The 24,835-nt window shown below is 49.9% G+C and overlaps 3 protein-coding genes across 9 annotated transcripts in view; 2 read left to right on the top strand and 1 right to left on the bottom strand.

Moving 5' to 3' along the window:
- The window catches only part of osbpl3b (oxysterol binding protein-like 3b), a 63,813-nt gene extending 61,398 nt beyond the window's left edge, over window positions 1–2,415 (top strand). For all 3 annotated transcript variants that reach the window (XM_088929166.1, XM_088929164.1, XM_088929167.1), the window contains exon 22: window positions 27–2,415. In XM_088929166.1, the coding sequence (XP_088785292.1) occupies window positions 27–123 (97 nt within the window). In that variant the 3' untranslated portion in view covers window positions 124–2,415. The remainder of the gene's footprint in view (window positions 1–26) is intronic.
- A 6,930-nt stretch (window positions 2,416–9,345) lies between these two features.
- On the top strand, window positions 9,346–22,989 carry LOC148823210 (gasdermin-E-like). 2 transcript variants are annotated; one of them, XM_088928713.1, is made up of 10 exons: window positions 9,346–9,846; window positions 12,376–12,604; window positions 12,931–13,123; window positions 14,559–14,730; window positions 15,308–15,428; window positions 15,689–15,850; window positions 18,028–18,155; window positions 18,548–18,731; window positions 18,987–19,060; window positions 19,622–22,989. In XM_088928713.1, the coding sequence occupies exons 2-10, from the start codon at window positions 12,394–12,396 to the stop codon at window positions 19,853–19,855; spliced, it is 1,479 nt and encodes a 492-aa protein (XP_088784839.1). In that variant the 5' UTR covers window positions 9,346–9,846; window positions 12,376–12,393; the 3' UTR covers window positions 19,856–22,989. The 2 variants fall into 2 exon arrangements, with proteins under 2 accessions (XP_088784839.1, XP_088784838.1); XM_088928712.1 differs by having other exon boundaries at window positions 9,352–9,403.
- Window positions 22,831–24,835, bottom strand: part of pals2b (protein associated with LIN7 2, MAGUK p55 family member b) — a 42,013-nt gene continuing 40,008 nt past the window's right edge. For all 4 annotated transcript variants that reach the window (XM_088928707.1, XM_088928708.1, XM_088928711.1 and 1 more), the window contains one exon: window positions 22,831–24,720. In XM_088928707.1, the coding sequence (XP_088784833.1) occupies window positions 24,544–24,720 (177 nt within the window). In that variant the 3' untranslated portion in view covers window positions 22,831–24,543. The remainder of the gene's footprint in view (window positions 24,721–24,835) is intronic.

The following is a 24,835-nucleotide window of genomic DNA, read 5'->3' as shown; positions in this document are numbered from 1 at the left end:
CGATTTTCTGTCTTTCAATTTTGCAGGAAATCCAGTGACGATACGTGGGTGAGCAACAAGACTTACTGGGAGCTGAGGAGAGATCCAGGCTTTGCCAACCTGGATAACCCTGTGCTCTGGTGAGCCGGTCACCAGCCTTTCCCGGCCCTGGTCGTGGACAGCCCCTGCGTCCTCTGGGTTTCAGCCCAGCCCTCCACCCGTTATAGGAGCCTAACTGAACCCGCCGAGGGGTTTTTAATTGTGGTCTGCGGTCAGGGCACAAATGAGCCCCCCCAAAGCATAGAGTGAGTGAAGAAGTCTTGGTTTCACATAGCTGCTCCCCTATAGCTTTCAAATATCTCTGACTGTTTATCAGTCACCGCTGTGCAGACAGAGCTGGGAGTGACACTGGTACAGTCTTCTCAGCACTGCAGAGGCCCCTCGGTTAAAATCAACACATTCCTTAAAAGGGTGAACCTGAAGGAGTGGGACAGAGCTCATGATCTGAAACAGTTTTAAAAGGACAAGCAGGCGCTTCAGCTGAAGAGCTCGAGGAGCCCAGCGAGTGAAGTTCAGCAGGAACGAAAACCAGACATGGATCAGGACTGGGAAACACTGCTCTCCGCTGACAAATATCCACGTCTGCTGTTCACACGTCGTCTTTCCGTCTCTGTTCGTCTTGCTGCTGTCATACAGCTAAATGCCTTATTATGCAGTGCTTGGAAAAGACGCATAGCCTTCTTTATGCAAACAAAGATATTTTGAATGTAGACAAAATATGCAAACGTGGTCGTGTTTGAAGGGTATTTTGCTCCGCATGGCTCTGCCTGTGTTTAGCCCAGAGAGACTGGCCTGGGTGCGCCCTGTGCTTCCACAACTCTTTCACCTGGGCAGACTCCACCGTGGCCTCATCAGCAAAGACCGGGAGTTCGTGGGTTTCTTGAAAAGCTGTTCCTGGTGATGTGCTACTGTCTTAATCCTCTGACATTTTCTACCTCCAAAACGTAACGGAAAACTGCATTGAAAAAATGCAGAAACTCTCCAGTTGCCTTATATGTTAGATATACAGTTTTTACCACCAATGCTAAACTTTAATTTACATTTATTTAAATGTAATAGATTTGAATATAAGTGTATATACGCATAAACAGTATATATACTATGCGTGTGTATATGCTGTAAAAAAGGTACATATGGAGTCTTGCCTGCCTCTCCTGGAAAATGTAGTGTCAGATCTAAGACACTAATTCTAACAGGCCAGTCAGAGCTGCAGTTTGAATTTCTTGTCTGAGTTTCCAAAAGTGCAAATGCGGCATCTTTAAAAAAATATGTTAATATTTTTAAAATATGTTAATGGGAAGAGTGGCAATATGTTAATTTAAATTTGTGTTGTGACACTGTAGAGAGAGAAACGTTGTGACGATTGTTTTGTAGAGGGGGCAGTGGAGACTTGTGGTTTGCCTGATGTGAAGAGCCTGCTGCACTGCTGTTACACTGCTACTAAACTTCCCAAATTCCACCCCCCCCACCTCCCAGTGGCCATGTGTATTTTCTCCTGGTGCCCTGGTCTCCTCCCACCTCATACAGACATACATACAATATAGCGCCTCTGTATTTTCACACTTATGCGTGTGTGGTCTGCAGCAGACCTGTGGCCCTGCCTTGTGCCCACTGTCCGAATCGCATACCACCTGCACATTCACAGAGCAGCGCGTGTCCCGGTCCTGCACGTGTGCTCAGAAGGACCTGGAGGCTTCGACATCATGCGTACAGTCTGCCGGTCGGACAACCAGACTTGCCAAAGAAAATTCCTTCCAACGCTTGTGCTTCCATGTCAATAAAGCACACAGTGGCAGCGCACGAGAAAGGCGCTCTGGGATCCTGTGGGGAAAGGAGGCATGGGCATGCATGGTGCACTGTAGCCACTACCACAGCTACTGCTTGGTTTGCCTGGGTGAGAGACTCCAGGTCATCGTTTAGATTAGTGGTGCTCTGGAGAGATGTTTGAACAATGACAGACACATTAAAACAGAATAGTCATGGATACTGTGGCTACAGGTTTCGAAATCTGCAATTGAATTAAGACATTACAGGTGAGCACTAGGTGAGCACCAAGTGTAAGTCCTTACAGATCCAAAGAAAAGCAATGTTGGTGCTGAAGCCCAACGTCTCTGAAAGGTGGAAAAATTCTAGGTTCAAAAAAGCACAGTCTGGGGGATTGCTAAGGTATCATGATGATTCTAGGAGCAATTTAATTCATTTTGAAGGAATGCAGAACAAAGGGACACATCAGTCTGTCCGACAGCTGGGCTAGAGTGTAACACTGGCAAGCTCCACTTTTCCTTTAAGCACGTTGTAAGATTGTTTTCCAGATTTCTCACTTTAAATATCTCGTGCTGTTGACACAGAAATGGGCTTAATAAAATATTTTAACTGCAATGAGGGGTTTGCTGCTTTTTATTAGTAAAAAAAAGAAATGTACTTTATGCAGTTAAAGACATGGGGGAGGGAAGGGTCAAATGATGGTACTTGCAGTACCAGTTGGACGGGGGGTACCATCACTGTAGCTGCCTTGGCCCATGTGCTAGAGACAGTGTGGGGGCGAGTGGGGAAACCTGGGTGCAGTGCGAACTGCCTCTGTGTGGGAGTCAGTGACCTGGGGCTCCTGCAATGGACAAAGAAGGACTGGGGAGATGGCAGAGACAGAACAAGGCTGAGGTAGATTGGCTGTTCGAGCAGAAATGGAGAGAGAGGAGGGGACAGAGGAGAACGAAGGAACTAAGGAGGATAAACTGCTGTGTGGGCAGCTCCTGCAGCTGCTCAGAGATCCTGGAGGCTTGCTTTCATCAGGAGACCCGAAAGAGAAACACAGGCAGGCGGCACGTTGGGCGCAGAGCTGCTGTGTTTTGAGTGAAGCATGAGGCTGAAGAGACGAGAGACTCCGATCCCGGATGAACGGGGTGAAGGGAAGGTCTCTGCAACGACGAGTACAGGACTGGTCCATCTGTGACAGAGTGAGGCGCACAGCGCTGAGAGGATGTGTGCCGAAAGAGAGGGACACGCTATGGAAAAGTCCCGGGTGTGAGAGTTACAAACGCAGTCGATTGGAAGTGCAAGATTAGGATAGGTTTTCTTGAAAACTTGTAAATATTGTTGCACTTGTTAAAGATGCTGCTCTGCTGTTGTGACCATAGGACAGAAAACTCTAGTACAGGCCATACAAGTGGGTACTCTCCAGTCCATCACTGTGAAGGAGAATTTGTTCCCAAAGGATTTATCTGATTAAAAGATTTAAGAAAAAAAGTCACTCAACCCTTGTCTGTGACACTGGGGCAATCATGTCTCCAGTCACGATGCTGGAGCTTCAGAGTTTCTTCTGTAAAGCTTGATAATCTGTCTTCTTCGACTCTCACTGGTACTGCTTTGTCTTTATTTCATTCCTGCAGGGGATAGAGGCTGTCCTTCTCTGAACCTCAAAACCACGTGAGACAAATGTTGTCACATCACATCTGCATTAATTTCAGCTCTGCAGTTTTCTTATTTCAAGAGTGAAAACTTTCATTGAATTAACTCTCCATTAGAATAAAAAAGATTCAGTAAATATTTTTTTAAAATGGTTTATGTGTGTTACCCAAGAACTAACATTTTTATAATTTTTTTATATTAATATTCTGTGTCATGTATATGAACATGTTCTGATAAGTTTTAGATAATTGTAAATTAGTGTTGTGCCCCGCACCACAACAAAGTTGTAGTAAAACTTCATAACTGTCTGAAAAGCACTGTAGCCTTAGTATAAAAAATAAATCAAAAACGAATATATAGAGTAAGCCAGAATTTATGGATATCGTACACCATTCCTCTCTTACTTCAGACGTAACGTCTATCAGTACATATGACTGCAGTCTGTGGTCTGTCAGAAGGGAGGGGCATTTACTGCCAAGGAAGCCAGAGCTGATAAGCTCATCTGAAACTGCACACCCAGATAGTGTGAGGCCATCTTTTGCTTCTGTATAGAGGGCGTTTCTTCTGAAACCTATTATTGCAATGCAGGTCAAGAAGAAACCCCAGCACAGACAAGACCCTGGTGCCGTGAAGCTCTTGTGTGTCATGGTCCCACAGTGGCACAGCTGGTCACCTGCCAGTAGAGGGCAGTGCTGTCGGGGACTGGGGTGCCCCGGTTCACAGTTGCTGAAACCCCCGGATTCATCGTGTTATCCCCGCCTAGCGGGAGACCTTAATCCTCTACGACAGGGTCGCTTAGTTTTCAGCTCATGTATATCCAGAACAAACTCACTTTCTTAAGAAGCTGGCAAAGCTCAGTAACTTGCCATAGACAGATCTTATATGGACCAGAGGAAAAGAGTATTGTGGTGTCAAATTGATTCTTATATATTCATTTGAATAACTTTCTAAATTAAGATTATTTGTTGTAGAGGCGTGGAAGAACCAGTCTGGGATAAGCTTATCTACAGGATTGAAGTGCATTCTTCTCATTTCTGGTGTTATTGTGTTGAAGTATGAATTTGTAACACAGGTACAGTATAAGAATGCCTTTTCTGCTGCCATTTGAGTCTCATGCTGATATTGGTAGTAACATTCCTGTTTGAAAAAAACAGAAACATCCTTATAAAACTCTTGTTTTGAGACGCCACCCAGTCACTAGTTAGCATGATGCAATTTTCTGTAAGATGCAGTCCTTCTGGAGCTATTTTAAGGAGTATAAAAGCCATTTTTATTGCTCCCAGCCACAGGTTATTTGCAGCTCTGGACACTGTAGTACACAGCCTTCTTCCTCTGCAGTATCGCTGCTCATCAGAGAAATTCCTGATCTCAGCTCGGAACAGTCGCTGCCCTTACCACAGGCCACATTATTGTCCCCGGAGTATTGACTGGCTTCATATCACTATACAGTATAGTCAGTAATTCCAGAATCACAAGTAATGTGGCAGCAGACAGACCTACAGTGGCTCTCGTAAACAAGAGTTCACCTGTGAAAAGTGTGTTCTGTTAAAGTATTCCAAGGCTTAAAAAACAGAAGTTTGTAATTGTAAAAATTTTATGCAAACATTGGTAGGATAATTATTCATAGACAGTAATTTGCAAACACAAACAAAAACACAGTAAGAGATGTACCTCTCACTGAGGTACAGTAATTTAGTTTACTTCTGTGGGTGGAGTTAACTGTCCATTCCTGTTTTTTCCTCTGCAGTTTGTTGAGGCAGGAGTACCTGTGCAGTGTGTTTACAGCAGGTAGGAATACCTGTGCAGTTTGTTGAGGCAGGAGTACCTGTGCAGTTTGTCGAGGCAGGAGTACCTGTGCAGTGTGTTTACAGCAGGTAGGAATACCTGTGCAGTTTGTCGAGGCAGGAGTACCTGTGCAGTTTGTCGAGGCAGGAGTACCTGTGCAGTGTGTTTACAGCAGGTAGGAATACCTGTGCAGTTTGTCGAGGCAGGAGTACCTGTGCAGTTTGTTGAGGCAGGAGTACCTGTGCAGTTTGTTGAGGCAGGAGTACCTGTGCAGTTTGTTGAGGCAGGAGTAACTGTGCAGTGTGTTTACAGCAGGTAGGAATACCTGTGCAGTTTGTTGAGGCAGGAGTAACTGTGTAGTTTGTTGAGGCAGGAGTACCTGTGCAGTTTGTTGAGGCAGGAGTACCAGTGCAGTTTGCTGAGACAGAAGTACCTGGGCTGTTTGTTGAGGCAGGAGTACCAGTGCAGTTTGTTGAGGCAGGAGTACCAGTGCAGTTTGCTGAGACAGAAGTACCTGGGCTGTTTGTTGAGGGAGGAGTACCTGTGCAGTGTGTTGAGGCAGGAGTACCAGTGCAGTTTGCTGAGACAGAAGTACCTGGGCTGTTTGTTGAGGCAGGAGTACCAGTGCAGTTTGTTTACAGCAGGTAGGAATACCTGTGCAGTTTGTCGAGGCAGAAGTACCTGTGCAGTTTGTTGAGGCAGGAGTACCAGTGCAGTTTGTTGAGGCAGGAGTACCAGTTTAGTTTGTTTACAGCAGGTAGGAATACCTGTGCAGTTTGTTTACAGCAGGTAGGAATACCTGTGCTCGGACATTATGCTCTCAGGATGGAATATTTGTGTCTAAGGTTGCAGGAGGAGCTTCCTCAGATGGAGATCAGGTGGCTTGAATGGCAAAACTAATCAGTTGCTCAGCTGAGTCCAGCTCTCAATCTGGCTGGTACAGTGGCAGTGGATTGAAAATTAAGCAACCACCCAGAGGACCTTCCTGCCACAGCTCCCGACAGATGAGACCTCAGCCCAACGGCAGGCTGACCAAGACGACTCCACTGCTGTGACTCCGGTAGTGTTGCTGCAGGGTCATGAGCAACAGGAAAGGAGTTGGACAGCAGGCTGAGTTTGAACCAGAACTTCTCTGAATCCACATGTCCGCAGGAGGGTATGTTGAGATCTTGGGTTGGTGGAGACTGAGCATGGATCATGCCTGTGTAGCGGAGCTAGTTCGGATACGGTGACGTCATCGCCCTCCCTGCGTGTAGCAGGGACCTCAGCTGCCTGGGCTGAGGGAGGTCTCCTTTAGCTCATGCGGCTGGTTCCCTGTTACGTTATGCCGGAGACCCGGGTTCGTGCCCCAGGTGCTGCGGGACGGAACGGGTGGCGGGGGGCATGACACCGCACAGAACCGCGATGGTCACACCTTTTAGTCAAATAACGTAGTAATACTTGCTTTTGGAGTAAACAAGTGTCTTTAAAAAAAATCATCAGTATGTGATGGTGTGAAGCATAGAAAGAGCTTTCGGATAAGAGATCTAGATCTGTGTTTGCCATGCCCTTTGATACTTTGAGACACAGACCAAGTGACATCATCTGTGGCTCCTAAACCAGGAAATAAGCTTGACATCATTCCCATTGCTCACTGGGAAATGTAGTTTTCTCTGCCCTGACAACAAACTTTAGCAACCAGGGCTACAGAGAGTGAGGTCTTCTTAACACTCTTGTCCCTGAACTCACTTCCTCTATATCCCCATTCTGTCACAATAATGGCAAAAATGTGTTTAAACTTTAACTTCCCTCTGGAATACAGAATATTGCAGCCATGGTATCTTAATTACATCATCACAGTTATCCCAGCCTTGACCTCACAGTCATTCAGAAACAGCAGGGTGTTTGAGTTGAGGAAGTGCTGCACACAGGGATCTGGCACTGGACACACAGTGAGAGAATATGCCTTCAGGTGTTCGTCAGGTGAACCTTATATCTTTATGACATTAATAAAACCAGTAAAACGCAGCGCTGACGTACTAGTAGTGTGAAAGAAGACAAACTCCTGATCCAGCTTTGAGGAATACAATTGCTCCACCTTTCATCACAATCGCACCATTGCCCAGTGTCTTTCCAGAGCCGTGGGTCTAATACTCAGCGAGTGCAGAGATCAGCCACGATCTGAAGGCTCCCCTGCTAGAGCATAATGAACAAAGGCCTCCAGAGCAGTCGAACCCGTGGCTGGGCAGAGAATGTCACCTGTACGAGAATGACAGCCTTGGATTAACAGGTTCCACACACCCACACTTCCAGAAACATTTTTAGAATTCCCTGAATTTATCAAAACTTTTTCCGAAGTGTCAGAAAGCTTGAAGTGTGGTCTTCTGAGCCTCAGGTGAGCTCTTGGTCTTGTCACACAGAGGGGTCAGGCTGAGGTCAATGAGGACATGTGTTAATGTTTCCCTTCCATTGTAATATCCAAGTGCACCATGTCTTTTTCCCAGCAGGGGGCACATTACCCACCTTTCCTGACAGCCTGGAAAGTTTCACTGGGGCCTGGAAGGCTTTTAGGGTCCCACTCTACAGCAGGGGGGTCACACTCACACAGTGCAGGCAGCAGTATGCTCTGACTTTTGTTCCACATTATCTCTCAATTAATTATACGCCTATATACTACTTCTCTTCTGACCTGTTATTTGTTAAGGGTGCTGGTGCTGTACCTGTTTTAAGTTGTGTCTGAGAGCATACAGACACCAGCTGCACAAAGACACAGAGAGGACACAGACAGCACAAAGACACAGACAGCACACAGACACAGACAGCACAGAGTCACAGACAGCACACAGAGACACAGACAGCACACAGACAGCACACAGAGTCACAGACAGCACACAGACAGCACACAGATAGGACACAGACAGTACACAGGCACAGACAGCACACAGAGACAGACAGCACACAGAGTCACAGACAGCACACAGAGACACAGACAGCACACAGACAGCACACAGACACCAGCTGCACAAAGACACAGACAGCACACAGACACAGACAGCACACAGACACAGACAGCACAGAGTCACAGACAGCACACAGAGTCACAGACAGCACACAGAGACACAGACAGCACACAGACAGCACACAGATAGGACACAGATAGGACACAGACAGGACACAGACAGTACACAGACACAGACAGCACACAGAGACAGACAGCACACAGAGACACAGACAGCACACAGAGTCACAGACAGCACACAGTGACAGACAGCACACAGAGTCACAGACAGCACACAGACACAGACAGCACACAGACACAGACAGCACACAGACAGGACACAGACAGCACACAGAGACACAAACAGCACACAGAGTCACAGACAGCACACAGACACAGACAGCACACAGACAGGACGCAGACAGCACACAGAGACACAGACAGCACACAGGGACACAGACAGAAACACAGACAGACCCAGACAGACACAGACACACGGGCATTTCCAAAGACAGGACAGGCCTGGCTCTCAGGTACACTACTGGTGTTGAGCACTAACAGGACAACAGAGGGCTCTCTGTACAGTACACAGGAGAGTCCGGCTGGCAGGGCAGTGGAGTCTGCTCGGTGCTGATGTCTCCACACAGCTCGAGTCAAGTATTTCACTCTCCAGTGTGAGTGTTCTCCTGCCACTCACGTCTCAGCAGCGCAATCTGCACACCCCTGAACACCTCTCAGTCTTCTCTCAGGTAAGGGTGCACTTGCCTGCGCTGATGGAGGTTAACAGGGTAGTCACAAAGCAGCGCAGCCTTCAAAGGGGCTTTTGAACGTTCTTCAATATTGTCTGAACAGTACAGTTTTTTTCATGTGTCATACAGAGGGATATAAACCCCCGTTTCTATTTGTTTTTTCAAGCTGGAAAACGTGCAGACCCAACAAGTCCATTCTTGTCCCAACATAAGGATTTAATTTTCCTTTTTTTTTAACAGCCTTCGCTGGGGCCGGCCTGCGGAGAGCGGAGATAGCCCCGCCCACGGCTGGCCGAAGACGCGCTGATTGACAGGGCGGCTGTCCAGTGAGGCTGGCTGGGGGGCGGGGCTCGGGGACCGGTTTAAGAGCAACTTGACGGGACCCTCCCCGGCGCGACTCTTGCTGCTGCTGCACCGGGGGAGCGAGGCGTTGGGCTCGGCAGTCGCGGTGAGTGTTGTGTGTCTTCACGTTCAGAGCTTCGGCCGGGAGTAAATCGTGGTCTGCGGCTCGTTTGCCAGTGTTTGGGGAAGAGCGGGCGGCGCTGAAGCCGGAGACCCGCCCTGCTGCACCTTCGCCCCCGGGGCAGGGAAACGGAGCCGGCAGGCGTGCAGCCGGGCAGGCGGTGGGTCCAGCATCGCCGCAGCTCGGGCTCAGGGTCGCCGGCGGTTTGCACCGGATGGGCCGGGTGCGGCGTGCGGAGCCCCGGCTTGCCCAGAGGAGCGCAGTGCCGAGCGGGACCCCGGGGCGTCGCGCTGTGGCGGTGCAGAAGGAGGCGCCTCCTCCTTGCTCGCCGGCGGCGTGTTTCTGTCTGTTGCGCCGCTGGAGCCCGCATGTGACTTCGGCTGCCCCGGTTGTTAATTTTAACTAGTGGGACTCGCTGCACCGCTGAGGTATGTCATGCAAAATATGTTTCCTTGGGACATGTAGAGAATGTAGCACTTAGTGCTGCTTTACTTGACGTGTTGTCTGCAGTTGCAGCTGTGAAGTCTCTCTCTCGACTTCAGCTTTAATAAAGTTCCTGGACAGCTCCCAGTACCTACACTGCGTGTGTAGCTTCAGCCTGAAAGCCTACTCGTTAATACTTTTTTTTTTTAGTTCTCGGAGCTTTACAAGTTCATCAAGGAAATCAGTGGCAGAGAAAAGCTGGTAACCAAGATGCAGGCAAGAGCCCTTGGCGACCCCTGGTGTGAAATCATGCCTTTGGCTAATCCGTTCATTCAGGCCTGCGTCTGTGCAGCAGCTGGGAAGCACTTGGCCACAGGTCCTGGGGTCAGTTTTCCTCTCTCGGCTCCAGTTCCCAATGTCAAGGCAGTGGCCCTCTCTGAGCTGGCAGAAAACAGAACCGGAACTGAGAGTGGGGGTGGAGGAAAACAAGCCTGCTCGTTATGTGCCCATCTGGAATGAAGTGTTTGTACTGTGTTGGGTGTATCTGAACTGGACTCATTAGACTAAAGGCATCAGTAAAGAGACACTTCCTGGTGCTGTAGTACCTACAGCAGCTGTGATCCCTTGGGCTGAGGCTGGCAGATTGCCTTGTGAGGGCTTGCGCTGTGCTGTGGGGGTCCTGATGGCTCACCTGTGTTTGAGAGAGTACCGAGGCTGGCTCCGAAGAAGACCGTGCAAGTCAGAGCCAGAAAACCTCAAGTTTTCCTTAAATCTTAAGTCGGAAAGTGTTGCTGAAATATCTCTGAGAGAAGGTCTTTCAGAGCACCGATGTGACGGAGCTGGAGAGGGAATCCTGGAATTGTGTGGTGAATCTCCAGGAGAGCCGGACAGTTCCCTTGCTCCGGTGCCCCTCCCCGTCTCTCGATCGTGTGCCAGCACCAGATCCACCCAGGCTTCGCTCCTCGCTGGTTCCTGGAGTTGGACCTCAAAACGTCCGGGTTTTTGTTGTTGTTTTGTTGTTTTGTTGTTGTTGATCATTTCTCGCAGAGTCTCCTGACTGTGGTAAACAGTCAGGTAAGGTGTTGGCAGCCCTGTGTCGCTGCCTCTGTGGCTGTGGCAGAACAGACGCGATGAGCACGCCTCCTTGTGCGGACCGTCTCTTCCACTGGAAGGACTGGATTGTAAAACTCGGCCGCTCCCTGGCCGACAGGCCTGGTGTTTACAGCAGGTTATTCCCAGTCTGGAAACCCCCCTGCCCACTCAGATAATCGGCAGACCTCCCGGACTGTAAACACTGTTGCTCATTATCAAGACATCCAGCCAACAAATCTGCCTGCAGTTAACGTCCAGTGGGTTTTTTATTGCATGCTTTCTGTGGGCCTCGATTAGGATGTGAACTAGGCCCTGAAACACTGCTGTGCTCTCCTGAGGTCCTGGCTTGCTGGGGTTCAGGAACTGCCATGGATGAGCTCTTCTCCTTCATGTGCTGCTCATCAAACCCCTGTCTGTGGGCCTCGCCTTCGCCACACGGCTCCCACCTGTCGGCACCTCAGCTCTGAAGGAAACGCGACCTGATCTGCGCATTAATTAAACACGCAGCTGACCTGCACCTGCTGCTTCTAGCGTGAGGTTGAAATATTCATGTTAATTGAAGTGATCTTGTGAATGCCAGGGGTACTTTATTCCGGAAAAGGAAACTGAAGTCCTTCCCACGCCTGGATCTTCAGTGGTGTAGAGGGCCGGAGCTGTGCTCGTCATGTGTCATTGTGAAAGGCTGGGCTTCACCAGGCATTCGCCTGGGAGGAACTGGACCGCACACCGTCCACAGCTGCTTGGGGAGAAAAGCCCGTCTGTTAGGGTTCGAGGTCAGGATGTTCGCTCATGAGAGGTGTAACGTTGGTAACCTTAGTATTCATTGGGAATTATAAGAAACGTGCTGTATGTCTTTAGGAATTCTTTCCGCAAAAGGAGAAATGTGATTCTTCTTTCACAGTTCTTCAAAACGGTGGCTACGGTTGTCTAAAGCCAGTGTTAATCTGTCAGCCCTGCAGATATCAAAATGGTCGTGCGGCCTCTCCCATCTTGTCTTGGGGTATTTAACCTCTGTGCCGGGCTCCGCGTCGAGCCGGTCTGTCCCTGATCAGGTGTGCTGCTGGCTGGGGTGTCGGTGTGGCCACCTTGCTGAGGGGAGGAGGAGAGCTGTCAGTCCTGTTGCAGGGCTGGGCGGTGCTCTTGACCCTGGGCTGGGCTGTGTAATGGGGAGCTCACAGGTCACAGGGACGAGGTCGCAGGGATGGAATCAAACCCCAGTATTGGCCAAGTCCGTGTCCAGTTTCTCGCTTCTGGAAAGGAGTGGAGCAGTCCAATTGTTTTGTCTGATTAGGGCAGGATTTCTGCCACTGGTCTTGCGGTGTCTATTTGACTTTCTCGCACGAGGTGTTTTGCTCACTGTCTCTCTCTCTCTACGGTGACTCCTTGAATCGGCACTGCAAGGCGGCTGAGTGGCTGATGAGGGTGTTCTCTCTCCCCGCCAGGCGCGTGTGTCCCTGGAGATGTTTGCGAAAGCCACCAGTAACTTTGTGAAGCAGATCGACTTGGGCGGCTGCCTGATTCCCGTGTCCTGCCTGAACGACTCGGACAAGCTGCAGCCCCTGGCCCTGCTGGTGAAGCGCCGGAGGTTCTGGCTCTGGCAGAAGACGAAGTACATCTCTTCCGACTTCACCCTGGGCGACGTGCTGCATGGAGACCAGCCCCTCGAGCCCGGTACTCTTCCCTGTGACCCTCCACTCGTGCGTCACACCTGTGTGTGCGCGCGTGTGCGTGTGTAGACGTGCGCCAAGCTGCTGTCAGTGCTGAGACACAGCGTGAAGTGGGGAGGTCAGGATTGTGCCGTTTTTTTAACCAGTAACATAAGTGGGGAGCATCATTATCTCATCATAAAAGTTGAAATAGCAGCTTGTCTTAGCGTTCGTCTACTGTGTTTGTGGAAATGTTGAGCCATGGGTAGAAAACAGGAAACCTCCAATTCCAAAACCGGGAGGGTTAGGATTCGCTGCCCATTGTCAGTTCTTGTCTTCTGTCCCTTCCAGTCGTCGTGGAGTCGGATTTCCTCACGTACGAGGGCACCTTCGGGGACAGCGTGTCGGGGAAGGTGGAGACGTCGGTGGGGCAGCTCGGCCTCAACGTGGAGGGCAAGGGCTCGACCAAGCTGCAGTCCAGCTTCGGCAGCCTGCGGAAGCAGGAGGTGGACGTGCATCACCTTCTCCAGCACTCGGAGGGCAGGTGAGCGCCGGTCCGGCCGGGCAAGAGGGGCAGGTGAGGGCCGGTCTGGTCCGGCCGGGCGAGAGGGGCAGGTGAGGGCCGGGCCGGTCCGGTCTGGTCCGGCCGGGCGAGAGGGGCAGGTGAGGGCCGGTCTGGTCCGGCCGGGCGAGAGGGGCAGGTGAGGGCCGGTCTGGTCCGGCCGGGCGAGAGGGGCAGGTGAGGGCCGGTCTGGTCCGGCCGGGCGAGAGGGGCAGGTGAGGGCCGGTCTGGTCCGGCCAGGCGAGAGGGGCAGGTGAGGGCCAGGCCGGTCCGGTCTGGTCCGGCGGGGCGAGAGGGGCAGGTGAGGGCCGGTCTGGTCCGGCCGGGGCGAGAGGGGCAGGTGAGGGCCGGTCTGGTCCAGCCGGGCGAGAGGGGCAGGTGAGGGCCGGTCCGGTCCAGTCCAGCGGGGCGAGAGGGGCAGGTGAGGGCCGGTCCGGTCCAGTCCAGCGGGGCGAGAGGGGCAGGTGAGGGCCGGACTACTGCTCAAGCTTTCTGTTTAAGTTTAATTCTCGCCCCTTAGAAATATATTTCATTACACAAAACTTAGTTTGGGGAAAATCCGTCCTTTGTCCATCCGCCACTTATTCCTGGTGAGTGTCATGGCTACTGTAGGTAAACTGATTTTAAAGAATTGCAGTGTGAGCCTGCCTGTCTGTCTGCGGCTGTCGAGGTGTGGGGTAACAGTATGCTTCTTCCGGTGATAGCGCCTCTCTTCAGTCCTGTTTCAGCTGGCCAGCTCTGGTCCTCTGTTACAACTGTGCTGCGGTGCGCTGGCTGAGAAACCTCTTTGGCCCGATTTGCCTCAGTTTTGGTGATGGTTGCCTGCTTTCCCAGGTGGCTGTGTCATGTTTCTAGAGAGTATTTCTCAACAGTGCGTCTGAACGGAGAGAAGTCTTTGGCCGTGGTTTGCGCGCCAGTCCCATGATGCCCTGCACATCCTTCCCTATTCCTAATAGCCGCACTCCAGTCTGGGAGTCTGGGAATCCCCGCTTTGTCGTCATTCTCGTAGAACTGATTCAGCATATTTTCAGAACGCTTTCTTAGAAGAAGGAAAGAAAATGCTCAGACACTTGGATAAAAACTGACAGGATTGGCAGAGCATTCCCCTGCCTGCGGTAAAATGGTGCAACGGTAATAATATAAATCATTCTGTACACGTTTAAGTACACGTGTAATTAAAAGGAACAAATGGGTAGCTGTGGAGCAGGGGTTGTGGATCTGTACCTGTAACCTCTAACTGAGAGGTTGTGGGTTCGAGTTCCAAGTGAGACACCGTTTCTGCCAAGGCGCCTCACCCAAACTGGTTGAGTAAAGCACACGTGTGCCCACGCGAGTGTCAGCCCACTTAGTAAATGAATGTGCAGCCTGCCCATTCCAACATGACGTGTGCCGCAGCGGGGGGCGCTTCCTCACGCAGGGCCCTGAACATGGAGCACAGCCTGGTGCAGCAGACGCGGGGCCGGAGGGGGGAGGTGTTCTGCCTGCTCAAGGAGAAGGTCTTCACCACGCAGAAGTGCTCCATCGCCGAGCGGGTCCAGGAGCAGGAGAGCTGCGCGGGGCGGCTGAGCTTCGCACCCAGGAGGATCCAGGTACGAGCGGGGCGAGGGCTGCGGGGGGCTCATGCATTCCCTTTCGTTCCCCAGCGTCCCACTCTGTGCCCTGGCTGTTGTAACAGACGTCTGCTGCAGCTTTTCAAGGGCTCTTACCCCGTTCAGCTGCTCGAGATGTTTTACTGAGAAGTTGGCGTTTCAGGTGAAAATAAGAGTGAATTTCCTGTCTCGTCCTTGGTACTCCCATGTGAGGGAGTCTGGATCTCTTTCTCTGGTGCTGCTTATTTCAGCAGACGCATGCCTGCACTTGTGCGAACTCGACCATTATTGTATTATTTTACTCCCCAGTTGTGGGTAATCCCCAGTGTCCTGGCTACACTCTGAGTGTGTACGTTCCGACCTCACTCAATTCCTCCTTAATTCAACTGGAGAGAGTGTTTCTCTCTCCTCCCCGTGGTCCACTGTGCAGTCGGGGATGATGAAGCACCTTGGGATCCTTTGGGATGAAACGCTCTGTATAAACCCAAGGAACTATCATTAAAACGCTCTGTAGTGGTAGGTAACGGCTCACACAGCTCCACACCATGCTGACGCAGTCTGGTTTTCTGTCTGCCAGGTCTCGGTGAATGAGAATGGTAGCCTCCAGCTGGACAGCAACGTCATCCTGGAGATCCCCCCCAAGACCACTCTCGCTTACAGCATCATAGAGCTCGATGTGAAACTGAACGGGGAGTACGGTGAGCAAGCTGTAGTTCAGTGCTCTCTTCCATCTGGAGCTGTGCAGGTCGGGGAGGGTCCGAGCCCAGCGCTCCTCTGCAGCGGGGTGGGGAGGGTCGGAGCCCGGCGCTCCTCGGCGGCCGGGCGGGGAGGGTCGGAGCCCGGCGCTCCTCGGCGGCCGGGCGGGGAGGGTCCGAGCCCAGTGTGCCCAGGGTTATCTTGTGTGGAGCAAGGGGAGCTCCTGTGAGATGAGTGCGCTCCTTCTCTCTTGCTGTGGCAGAGCTCTGCCTGCTGCCGGACACGCATGGCGGGTTTGAAGTGGACGGAGTGAAGAGGCTGCCGCTGTGCGACATGGTGTCCGTGGTGGACGGCCTGACTGACCGCTGGCCTGGCTCTCCGGAGGCTGTCCCGAGCGAGGCTCCACTGACCGTTCTGAGGGAAGGTAGGTCACACTTACCCTTTGCATCATCCTGCAGTGCAGCTGTGTGCTGTTCTCACGCGCCCAGGCCCCCAGTGTTGTTGTGTGACTTGAGTGAGCATGAAGATCGCCCTTGAAGGATCCAAACTGCCTGTGACACTGGGGACTGTCCCACAGGTGTCTGAGATACACTACCCACCCAGAGCTGCTCTTCGTGCGTTAGAGAAGGATTATAGTCAAAATATGTTGATTGGATTCTTTTCCTTTGCTATCCTGAACCTGAAATGGTTCAGGTGCACAAAACTCTCTTAACGGGCACCACAGTGAGGCGAGTGGCCTCCATCTGTGTGCCCCAGTGGGTCATGTGAATTAGGAATAAATTATATTTACATAAGTTTTTGTCTGGTTTATTTACAATGATGTTGGCAGCTATTTTGCAGTTTGTGTAAGAAGTTATCATTTATTTAGCAGATGCCTACATCTAAGGCAACTTACACGGGTTAAACTGTGCACTACACAAAAATATTCACTGTGGCAAAATTATTAGAAAACAGATTATTTCTCTTTCAAAGGACAGAGTTGCCACTTGGACTTGGTAATTATAAAAATCAGTTTTTCTCCACAAGAGTGGGCCTTCAGCTGAGCGCTGAACAGAATGCTCTGTTGCAGTGCAGAGTGTGATTTGAAATAAGTACCGAGGTCCTAGTTACTTTCTGGTTTAGCTGCTGCACTTTGCCTTGGATGAATGTGAAAATTCCCTGACCAGTAATTGATGGATGTCCTTCCTCACCTTTTAGCACAGGTGGTTGAGGTTCAGCCTTCCTAGAGCCATGAGAGTTTTATTTCTAATTGAACATCGACTCCCCAGACGACATGCACTTGTTCTCCGGGGGGTGGGGCCAGCGCCTGCCCTGCATTGTCCCCTGAGCCGTGTGCCGAAGCCTGAGGTCAGCAGCTTGCTTAGCAGGGTCTGACTTGGCTGCACTGGTCCCCTCTGTGTGTGTCCACTCACTCAAGCCCAGCTTGGCACCGCTGGCACAGTGGCACGCCTCAATACTGCTCTGCACAACTCGGCAGCTCCCTGTGCCCTCAGTCGACAGCGCTCACTGTTTCATATGTTGTGTTGGTTCTGGTACTTCAATCGGTAGGGAGGCATATATGTAGAAATAAAAACACTTATGAAAAAAGATGCCAGACATACACCAGTGCAATTTAATGCTCTGTTTATTATGGACCTTGATTTTGTGAGCAAAATGACCAGAAAATAAGATGCAGAGCCATCCTGCTTTTGTGTACCAGATAATGTCATGTCAAGTTCAAAATCAGCCTGCAGTGCCAGAGCATAGTGCAGAATCATTCCCTGAAGTTTAAGATGATCTTTAGTTGAAACTTTTGTCATTTTAAGTAGTTCGTAAGTATGGAACTGCATATAAACACACACTTGCATGCAGTACATACATATAGTCTGGTCTGAGGTGAGGAGGCACCCAGAGCTTGGCAGTGTGTCTGTTTTCTGGTCCAGCAGAGCAGTGAATATACTCTATACACGTGCATGTAGGCTCACAGTCCACACTTCACACGTATTTTTTTCCTCATGTGGCGCTCTCAGTTCTGAGAATTCCACTTCCCGCTCAGTGTCTCATATTTTTAGCTTGTAGGATTGCATTTCCTGAGGTCTGTGGTTTTGAGAGAAAGCCTCCCTGACACGGCTCTTTTAAAATGCAGTGCAAAGCACTGACTTCTGCCACCATCAAAACTGCTTCACAAAGAAATGGCAACGAGTCTCTAAAGCTCTTGCAGACAGTGGTTTCTGGCTCCAGATCTTCTGCCTTAGTTCGGGCCTTGGTGCTTTGCCTGTTTTGGCCTGAATTGTCTTTGCATTCTTCAGAGTATGTAGGGTTTTGTCTTCTGTTTTGCATTCGATTCTTTGCATTGGGTTCGAGTAGAGAATTTGAAGAATTTTTAAGAAGTGATACTTCTGCAAGGCTTTGGGCCAGCATGTGGCCTAGTCCTGGGACAGGAGTGATGTCCCCACAGAGCCCCACCAGCAGTAAGGTACTGTGAGGACCAGGCCAAGCGAAAACCAAGCTTCAGGCTCCTGCCTGTGTGCCGATCAGTCAGGCTCCAACCCTGCGCGGAGCTGCTCTCCCTGCAGCTCGGAGGATCCGAAGTGAAGGAGCTGTGCCGGTTGTTTCTTGTAGACTTGGAGGGGCTGAGCGCGCTGTTCCGGGTGTTCGTGGAGCTGCCGGCGGCGCGGCGCTCGGCGTTGTTCCGGGCCGTGAGCGAGGTCCTGGCGGAGAAGGAGGTGGTGTCCGTGGTGGGGAGCGCGGTAAGGACTCGGGACGGGACAGGCGCAGTGTCTTCAGCTCGGTTCCTGAAACAGCCTGACAGACAGCCCAGACTGCTTCATACGGGAGTTATCTGGGCCGGCTCTGGGTGGGAGTGTGGCTGGAATGTCCTCGGAGTCTACTGGATTCTCTCTAGAACAGGCCGTACTGGCCCTGTATTGGTCTGACATGGAGAAGACCTCAGATTTATGTCCTTTGTTGGCATTCGTTTGGCAAAATAACCCGCACACAGTAAGACCCAGGTGATTCCCGGCACTGCGAGTGTAACAGGGCTCCAGGGGTGTCTGACGTTACTCCTGCTCTCTCTGTCTCTCTGTCTCTCTGTCTCTCTGTCTCTCTGTCTCTCTGTCTCTCTGTCTCTGGCCTGTCCCAGCTCGAGCAGCTGTGCCGAGGGGAGCAGCCCGCGCTGGCAGACCTGGCGGAGCTACAGCCTTCACAGAGACGGAGCGTCCGAGCCCTGCTGGCAGAGATGGGGCACAAGGAGGGGGAGGAGACGGGCGCCCAGCCAGCCCCTCGTCTCCTCTCCGCCACTCACGCGCTGCTCAGCGCGGCCGACGGTGAGACTGCGTCATGGCAGGGATCACCGAGGGAGCAGTCCGTCCGCTCGCGAACGGGGGGGGGCTGGGTTACTGGCATCACTGCCAGGGGAGTGTGGTCCTTTTACCAGCTACAATCTACTCGACTGTCATTTTAGGAAGCTCATCAACAGCTTAATGACAGAATCCTGTAATGTTTTGAAGGTCGTGTTTAAATGAATGTATGAATGTAACCTGTTTTGAAACATCATTAATACTGATCATTGTTCTTTTCAGAGATGCCTGATGCTGGTCTAGCGGCACTGAGCTGCTGCTGTAACCCAGAGACCCTGCTGGCTGTGGAGTGCTTGGTGGGTATTATGCCTAATCCAGAGCCTTGACACTTGCAGCCATTCAGACTGCTAGAGCAGTGCAGGTGAAGTACTGTGCAACAGCAGGGGTACAAGAGCAGTTTCTCGCCTGGGAATTGATCCCACAACCTTCTGGGTGTGAGTCCAGGACCCTGAGCACTGCTCCACGCTGGTGCCCTGTCCTGCTGGGTCCGTGTAGATGGAGAGTTTATTCCTGAGCACTTCAGTGCCGGGAGGTGAGCGAAACCCCACCTGCCCCAGGAAGGAAGTGCAGGCGTGTCGTGGTCCTGCACCGCCCTGCCTCCTCCCTGGCTCATTCCTCGTGACCGAGGGGGCTGCGGCCGAGTTTCACACGCTTTGTATTCGTCAGCGTGTTTCGACACTATTCGAGCCTGAGAGAACTAGAACCCCCCCCGCCAGGCTTGTTTAGTGTAGTGCTCCTGGGAGAGAAACGCCCCAGGCCCGGTGAACCGCAGGGTCAGTTAGAGCAGGCTGGTCACGGCTCGAGGGCCATGGTGCGGGACTGACTGAGCGTCTTCCATCTCTCCGCTGCTCTGCCAGCTCCGCAGCTTCCTGAGCGGAGGGGAGGCCTGCCTGAGTGACGGGGCCTTGTCCGCCCTGACCGACGAGGAGACCCTCCGGGTGGTCGAGCTGCTGTTCTCCTCCTGCAGCGTCGCCCTCCAGAGGGGGCAGGCGGCGCTCACGGCCTTGACTGGGCAGCAGCCGGGCTTCCTGCCTCTGGCCCTGAGCGCCGCCGTGACGGGCCTGGCTGCCCTGGGCACGGAGCGAGGCTGAGCGCTGGGGCTGCTCCGGGTGTGATCAGCTCAGCTGCGCGGGGGTCCCGAGACCCACAGGCTGACCGACAAGAGCCGGCTCCTTCTTGCTGCTGAAACTCGCAGTGCTGACGGGGAGAGTGCTGGCACAAACGGAGCCCTCTGCTGGGCTGGTGTCATATAGCAGCAGCACTAGAATCACTTTCGTTTTCTAACAACTTGTCTTTTTAAGCCGCTTTGTGTGTCCTGTGAAATAACAGTTTGCAGCAGTTCAAGACTCTTCTTACACAAACAGAGAGCACAAAACAGCACTTTTATTTTCTTTCCCAACTGCTTTAGTCCCTCTCCTTAGAATTGCACATTTATTGTTTAAGCAAGCATGTTTTTTTTTAAAAAAGCTTCAGTTTGTATTGACGTGACAAGGCATATCCCAGTATCATTCGGAAGTGTGAAAGCGTCCTGTACAGCGTTGCTGGGGGGGTACACTTCGATTAGTCTTCCCTGCGATCTGGAGATGGGCTGTGGCTGCCCAGAATGGCCTCTGTCTTTTAGCAGAGCTGTACTGGGGGGGAAGGGTGCATTTGTGCAATTATTCCGTAGGTTTCTCTGTAAACCCAGTCTCTTCTTATCGTGTGGGGTTCTGTTGCGAGAAAGTGTTCATGTTGAGTGTAAAAGGTTGAAAGAGTCTTTTCAGAGACACGCATGGCTCTGCGAGTCTGGGAAGTACAGAGACGAGGGAACGTTGTTGTTTGCCAGAGGTACAGTACTGGTGGCTTCTGGAAGTTGCACATGTATTGGTGTCGGGAAATTACTTCAAACAAATGTTATCCAAGCACAACATTTTAAAGTGAATTTTCAAACGATATTCCCTCTTCTGTCATTGCAAAGAATTGGAGTGAGGATTGTGGTGTATTTGATCTGTCGGAGGGACAGTCTTCTAAGACGTGTAACTATGTTTTATGAAGAAATATGCTGCCACATGTACTTGTCTTGAGCAAACATCAAAACAAAACCAGCATTCGTGACTAATATTTCTGTAAGTGCATCATATCGTTTTAAAAATATTCTAAAGATTTTTTTAAATGTTTATTAAGGATATTGTAATGCAAAGAAAATCTAATCTCTAATAATCTAATCGTCTGCTTTCCAATATTGTGATTGCAACTGACAATTTATGTATACATTTATCTGGATTTAATTGACTTAATTAAGTAGATAAAGTGAGCCTCACTTTTAATTTCAATTAGAGGATGTGAATGTTTAAACTTCTGTAAGGAGTTGAAAACTGTTTTATTGTTGAAACATTTGTCTTTAAAAACAAAATGCACGTTGTGCCCTTCAGGCTTGTTACAGATATGGGCTACCAAACCCCAAGCAAGCATGAACTGTAACAGTTCAGCTTCAGCTAATAGGTATGTTTAGAAACATTTCTTCTCTGTAAGTTATATGTATTAATACATGCAGTTAGTAATGTGCTGTTTTTTAAAAATTTTTATAAAAATGTATTTTTTAAACAAACAAAAAAACGTTATGCTCAGTCTTTATCCTGAAAATGATCTTCATATGATTGTTGTTGAAAGATCACAAGTCACAGGACTGTGAGAGGAATAGGCTGGAGCAACAGTGTCATTATGAAGATCATTTAATTTTAGCTCATGCTGGCCGGGTGTCAGTATTTCTAACAATATTTTAATACAGAAAACACAAACTCCAAGTATAAGCCCTTCATCATCCAACATTGAGGACAAAGCTTGTTTAAACCTAAACCACTGTACGTTAGGTAGAGCTGAGATTGGGATCATTTTTAAGGTGCTGTGGAAGACAGGTGACACTAAATGGTTTAAGATCTTTTGTCATATTTACTTGGTTTTAACAGTTTTTCCTAATTGGGAAGGGTTAAGAGGCTGGGATACACTTACCGTGCAGCAAACCTTCCTTAGCCTGGCACAGGACCACCTCCAGAGCACCCAAGAGGAGGAATCAATCTGCAGAAAGATAAGAGCACAGCCCCTCTTCATTGTCATCAGTACTGTAACATGACTTGCCAAATGTCAACACGTAGTTCTGCATTATTGTAGTCGGCATGAGTCAGTTTCTGTAGGATTTTTTCAGACATCCATGCTGGAATGCTGTGCTGGCAGGCTGCTGCTTTTCATCATCTTGGAGAGAGGGTGTGACGTTATGCTGGTGTAATCCGCAGCCTTAGATTCCTGGAATTCCCAGCTCCAGTACTCTAGTGCAGGGATCTTCAGGGTGCTCTCCGTCTCTGGGAGTAACACCCTTGCCACCTCCTCTAGGGGTAGACTGATCACAGCCCCTTCCGTCTGCCCTGCCTTTCCTCCCCCAGCTGTTGTGGAGGGAAGCTTGTGTTCCCCAGGGGTGACCATGCTCTCTCTGCCTGGGATTTCCTTTTCCTCTCCCTATCACGCCGGTGTTCCCAGTGGGTTGGTCATGTCTGGATATCAGCCTCCCAAGAAGAACAAGGAGGCAACGCACGAGCATGGTCGAGAACTCCTCATGACCGGGCGGTGCAGGACATGTAGAGGGATCTCTCCAGCTGACACCTACTCTACCTGCCACAGAGAGCTCGGCACCCGTATTGTCCTCATCAGACTCCAAAAGGATAATGATCAGTCAACCTCCAAATTCTTAAGACATCTGAAGAGGCTGCGGGCTCTCGCTTGGTTTCTCTAACCAGTTATTCAGCGTTTATAGTGTACGCGGACTGCAGCTCTGCTCCTGACCAACTATTAATAAACCCTGTACTAACACCCCCTTTATGTATAGTGTATTATTTAACCTCTATTGCAGTCTCATTGGGCTGTAAGCTGGGATGGGCAGTTTGCTTGCTCCTTGCTCAACACAAGCTTGTACAAGCATGTTTCACTCAGACCTACAGGGAATAAAAAGAGTTTTGATGAACAATATCAAAATTTTTCAGCTTGGACTGCTGAAAAAAAAAATACCCAAGCCCCACAGAAGGAAAACCAGGCAGTATTTATAGATATATAATTTATAGTTTTTATTTTAGTTGTAAATGGCAGTGTTAGAGATCATGGACCAAACCAAACCATGGCCAATTCACAATTTACATAATAATTGATATGGCACAGTGTTTTATATGAAAGTTGAAATAAAATGTTTAATAAAAAATAACCTTGGAAAAGCTTGAATTTCTTGTGTATTTCACAGGAGAGGAGACTTTGATTTTCACTCAAACAGTGCATTAAAAATTGGCAAATGTTTATATGATGGGTTAAATGCTTCTAAATCAGCCAGGCTTCTTGCAGGTAACAAGAAAGCTGACATGGTCCACATCACCAGCATATAATCGGTGCTACTACAAGCACGGAGCTCTTCCCTGTTATACTTACATTTAAATCCAATCGCAAGGCCTGCACTGGGAACTGAGAAGAAGAGTGGAATTGCTGTCCTAGTGTTTGGGCTGTGCTTGTGCTGCTGAAGTTTTAAACCACCTGCTTGTCACACACTCGCTACGCACTGGCCCGAAGCGAAGGGGACTCGGGCCGGCAGTTCTCACAGACACATCTCTGACCGCACTGGTGACGGTGGAGGTGCTGAAGGCCGCTCGCTTGCATGTACCATTCATCTCGCTGCCAACGATCAAAGACCAGGGGAATTTTCTGTCTTGCGACTGAAGTCCTGAGACTTCAGAGTGTTCACTTCTGGATGCCAGATGCTTGCAGGGAATTTGTCACTGCAGAACACTTTGTTAATTATGCTTTACGGTAGGCTGTTCAGCAAAAGTAAGCAAAATCTTTAATTTATTGGGTTTACAAGTGCTCCCAAACATTTTCCTTCTGTAGAACACCTCTGTCTCCAGTCCTGTCCAACCAGGACATGAACGAAGGAAATGACACCACACTAAACGCACAGGACACAGAAAAAAAAAGTACACATGAAAAATAACAGCTCTCTAGAAATTATAACAGTAACTGCATTGGAGGCAGACATTTAAAACAATCAATTCCTTGTTCCATGAAGAACATCATTCCTTTTTTACAACAGCAAAAGCAAAACAATTCAACTAGACTGTCACAAACATTACAATCTAAAGTAGAACACTGAAAAGAAACAAGCTTGTGTCCTAAAACTACAATCAAAAAACAAACAGACACAGAGGGTTTTAATGGAACAGAAGATTCCTTGAAAGTCAATCTAAAACTCCAGTACTGCCTTGGTTTTCACAAAATTCAGAAGCAACGGTTCTGGGTTAGAAAGCAGCTTTGGAACACAGTGGAATTACTGAATTAGGGAAATCCTGGTACAAACATGAGAGATGAATACAACTGGAAAAACTGCCTTCACATCATTCACACGGAGCAGGTAGCCCTGTACCACCGTGACATCGCCCCCCTTTCGGGGAACACATCTGTAATCATTCTTAACACAGAGTAGTGTCCTGTCTTGGTTAAAGCAATTGCATCCGACCACCTTGGACTTTGCAATAAATAGAAAATTAAAATCATTTCAAGTATCGTCTGTGTTTATCTGTTGGTGAGACAAAGGGACAGGCTCACCTGAGCCCAGCCGCAGTACAAAAGCTCTCCAGCCGGTTCGGCGCATTTTTTTTCCATTTTTTGTTTCTTTTTTTTACTTCAACTTGATATGATTAGAAAGATACTCTGTAAAAAGTTAGAAAAATTAAAATAAATAAGTCCGCTTTCCCTTTCGGTGTGTGCAGGAGCTTCAGTAGACCCAGCTGACCGGGACCCACTGCGGCTCTGCGCACAGCCGGTCCACCGCCGCCTGCAGCTTCTCGAAGGCTTTGTCCAGGTTGTCATTGACGATGGTCAGGTCGAAGTAGTGGCTGTAGGCTCTCTGGACCCGTGCGCTCTCGTCCACCGTCTTCTTCAAGTCCGTGTCCTGTGGGAAGCCAAGCGCCGAGTGTGAGAAGACCTTCGCATTGTATCCAGTCTGCAGAGAAGAGCTGGGCTGTGCTAGTCCTCTCTCTCTCGGTCTGCCGGTCCTCTCTCTCTCT

The sequence above is a fragment of the Atractosteus spatula genome, chromosome 12 (assembly GCF_055471065.1).
Source record: "Atractosteus spatula isolate fAtrSpa1 chromosome 12, fAtrSpa1.hap1, whole genome shotgun sequence".
Lineage (NCBI taxonomy): Eukaryota > Metazoa > Chordata > Actinopteri > Semionotiformes > Lepisosteidae > Atractosteus > Atractosteus spatula.
Note: the sequence above shows the minus strand (reverse complement) of the source record. Positions and strands in the feature narration are given on the sequence as shown.